The sequence below is a fragment of the Epinephelus moara genome, chromosome 20 (assembly GCF_006386435.1).
Source record: "Epinephelus moara isolate mb chromosome 20, YSFRI_EMoa_1.0, whole genome shotgun sequence".
Classification (NCBI taxonomy): domain Eukaryota; kingdom Metazoa; phylum Chordata; class Actinopteri; order Perciformes; family Serranidae; genus Epinephelus; species Epinephelus moara.
The window spans coordinates 9,488,356-9,491,797 of NC_065525.1; the positions used below are offsets into that span (position 1 = coordinate 9,488,356).

Genomic DNA, 3,442 nt, shown 5'->3' on the forward strand with positions numbered 1-3,442 from the left:
TCTCTGGTCCAGACCAAAGGGACCGGGGCCTCCGGCTCCTTCAAGATGAGCAAGAAGGCTGCCGAACCTAAGAAGGTCAAGAAGCCGGCCAAGAAAGCCGCTCCTAAAGCCAAGAAGCCCGCAGCGGCCAAAAAGTCCAAGACAGCGGCAGCTAAGAAGGCAACAGCCGCTAAGAAGTCTCCTAAGAAGGCTAAGAAACCCGCAGCGGCCAAGAAAACAGCCAAGAGCCCCAAGAAGGCTGCAAAGAGCCCGAAAAAGGCCACCAAGAGCCCCAAGAAGGTGGCCAAAAAGGCCCCTGCAGCCAAGAAAGCCCCCGCAAAGAAGGCAGCCAAGCCCAAAGTCAAGAAAGCGGCAGCCAAGAAGAAGTGAGCTGTCATCAGTCTCATCAACAAACTACTCACAAAAAGGCTCTTTTAAAAGCCACCCACACCAGCCTTGGAGAGCATTCTTCTGTTAATACTAGGACCCTAACTTCTCCAGCTATAATGGGGGTAAATTAATCATTAATTAATAGGCTATGAATATTTTCATATTATAGGCTATTTCTGCATCTCTTTACTCCATTACATTTATCTGACAGCTTTAGTTACTTTGAAGATTTAAATTGCTTATACAACATATCAACAAAAAAATGATGAGGTATTATCAAACTACCCATATGATATAATTAACATGTCCATCTTGTCCAACTAGACAAACGATCAAGAAGGCCAGCTCTGTCCTGGGTTTTTAATTTCTGATATTTTTTATCTGATTCTTTCTCCTTGGCCACTGTAACTTCTGAATTGTGGGATCAATAAAGGTGTATCTTATTACCTACAGCAGACAAAATGATTAACATTAATGCACCGGTAATTGCAGACTAATAATTTAATAATTTGGTATTTCTGGTATTGGTAAAATTGGTGTAGAACTGGTAATGCTGCATCATGAGAGGGGTAACTTTTACTTTTTGTACTATAAGTAGTGATGCTAATAAGTGAGGAAAAATGTGAATGTAGGACTTTGACCTGTAACAAAATATTTTCACTGATTACATAAGATGGTGCTATGGACTTTCCCCTTAATCAATATGGACTCAGGGGATCCACGTCAAATGGGAACATACAATATTAAGTCAACAGAAAGGAGCTCTTGAGATGTTGTGGGTGGCTCTTAAAAGAGCCGTTGTGTTGCAGTGAGGTGAGACAGTGATTTAACCTCCGAAGCCGTACAGAGTGCGGCCCTGCCTCTTCAGAGCATACACCACATCCATGGCGGTCACAGTCTTCCTCTTGGCGTGCTCGGTGTAGGTGACGGCATCACGGATCACGTTCTCCAGGAACACCTTCAACACACCGCGGGTCTCCTCATAGATCAGACCGGAGATACGCTTCACTCCACCACGGCGAGCCAAACGGCGGATGGCGGGTTTGGTGATCCCCTGGATGTTATCACGGAGAACTTTACGGTGACGCTTAGCGCCTCCTTTACCGAGTCCTTTACCTCCCTTGCCGCGACCACTCATTTTTTCCGAGTCTAGGTTTTTCCGATGTAAAATTGGAGGTTAGAAGCTGTGAACGTGGATATTTAAATCCTTGCTGCGGACGTAGTTGAGCTCTGCTGGGCGGAGACATTTGTTCTAACAATAGAAACTAGGACACTGATGAACCCTCCACCTTCACAGTAGAGGCGGGAAATTACTATTCTACTGTGAATCACTCATCTATAAACCGCCTTTTTTTTTAATAAATAAAAATAAAAGCATATACAAAACATCAGGTAGTTAATAACAGCACATGTAAAAACATAAAACCAAAAAAGTGTTCCATAATTATTTATAAAACACATCAAGACGATTGCGTAAAATTAGCACAAACAAAAGAGACAAAAAGATGCAAGGGCGTTTTTAGGAACCAAAGAATAACTGAGTGACTTGAGAAGAGTCTTGCATTTTATGACAAAAGCTAAAAATTCGCCAAAATTCATTGACTTAAATAACGTGTTCTTGTAAGTAAAAAGTTTAGCATTTAGAAAAACAATATCAAGAGCGCTTTTCTCTGGATTATCACAATAACAAAAAATGTTCCTGACGTTTAAAGAGAAATATTTTCTATTATTATTTTTTACAAAAGGAGCAGGAGGCATTATGGTCTGTAAATTTGGCAATAAGATAATTGGCGGGGTAGTTTTTGTGTAAAGGTGTACGTATTTAGCCTTATTTAAGATGCATTACTCATAAGGTAACAGCCGAGGTCTTCTCCAGTTTATGTTCTTAATTTTGGACCTTCAGAAAAAATTGTCTCTTGGTGCAGTTTCATCACTTTCTTTGATCAGTGAATTTTCTTATTGTTACACTTTTTATCTGTTATCTTAATTCTATCCAACGTCAGTAAAGGCCGTGTTATATTACTCTCATCATATCTTAGATGGTTTTTCATAAGTTGAGTTAACACATTTAGAAAAGCAAGAGTCAAAGAAATGAATTATCTAAAAGGAACTGGAAAAACTGTGTATAGACAAACTGTTCATTGTTTATGCCAAATTCATCAATGAAATAATTTATCTCTTTGGAACCATGTATGAAAGGATAAATATTTGTTGTTCCAGAGAGAAGTTTTATGTATTATCCATGTGCCTGATGTAAGAATTGTGTCACAATAAAACACTGACGAAAAACCAATACTGACAATGCTCCTTACTTGGTAAACATCATTTTTGTTTGGTATCAAATCTCCATTAGAGTCATGGCAGGATATGCAACTGTACATATAATCTGAGGCTTTATGTCCTCTCATACCAATCCACCAATTCAGAAATTGTTCATTCTTAATTTACCATTAAATGATTCAACTAAACCTTCTAATGTTCACATGATCAAACACTACAATGGTTAAGTTTTGCTTAAGTTTGTTGGATCTGTCTAAAGAAAAAATGGATTATTAAGCTTTATTTTTGTTGTACAGGCAGGGACAACACAATACAGTTCTGTCTTTGGTTTTGTTGATGTGCGAAACAATGTGTCAATAGAGAAAATGAGTATCAGGTCTGTACACCAGATGCATGGAAATGGATATATGTGCTGCTTACTGTAGTACTTCTGATTTTTCAGTAAGAGTATGTGTGTCATTCAAGTTGACATCAAAATCATATTTGGCATGTATTCACATGCATATAATTGGCCTGGTGTAAGCGAAGTTAATCATAAAGTATCACCACTACTCCAAAAGGATTCATCTTCAGATAAAGTGGGGGGCTCTTAAAAGAGCCGTTGGTTTAGTCTCAGAGGCAGCAGGACTGTTTACTTGGAGCTGGTGTACTTGGTGACGGCCTTGGTGCCCTCAGACACGGCGTGCTTGGCCAGCTCACCGGGCAGCAATAGGCGGACGGCGGTCTGGATCTCCCTGGAAGTGATGGTGGAGCGCTTGTTGTAGTGAGCCAGACGGGAGGCCTCACCGGCGAT

General features: G+C 40.1%; 4 protein-coding genes across 6 annotated transcripts in view; 2 read left to right on the top strand and 2 right to left on the bottom strand.

Moving 5' to 3' along the window:
• LOC126408233 (histone H1-like) overlaps positions 1-3,442 on the top strand; it is a 73,383-nt gene that overhangs the window by 59,207 nt on the left and 10,734 nt on the right. Inside the window, exon 2 of one of the 3 annotated variants that reach the window (XM_050073687.1) lies at positions 1-1,120. This exon is cut by the window's left edge and continues 261 nt beyond it. In XM_050073687.1, coding sequence (XP_049929644.1) covers positions 1-369 — 369 coding nt within the window. In that variant the 3' untranslated portion in view covers positions 370-1,120. Of the gene's footprint in view, positions 1,121-3,442 lie in introns of those variants that run through there. The other 2 variants (XM_050073686.1, XM_050073685.1) reach the window with 2 other exon arrangements.
• The window catches only part of LOC126408263 (histone H4), an 82,266-nt gene that overhangs the window by 36,960 nt on the left and 41,864 nt on the right, over positions 1-3,442 (top strand). The window lies entirely within an intron of this gene.
• Positions 1,194-2,657, bottom strand: LOC126408260 (histone H4). The gene has a single exon (XM_050073724.1). It carries the CDS (start codon positions 1,505-1,507, stop codon positions 1,196-1,198), a length of 312 nt encoding a protein of 103 aa, XP_049929681.1. The 5' UTR covers positions 1,508-2,657; the 3' UTR covers positions 1,194-1,195.
• Positions 3,281-3,442, bottom strand: part of LOC126408033 (histone H2A-like) — a 1,630-nt gene continuing 1,468 nt past the window's right edge. Inside the window, exon 2 of the mRNA XM_050073388.1 lies at positions 3,281-3,430. Coding sequence (XP_049929345.1) covers positions 3,281-3,430 — 150 coding nt within the window. The remainder of the gene's footprint in view (positions 3,431-3,442) is intronic.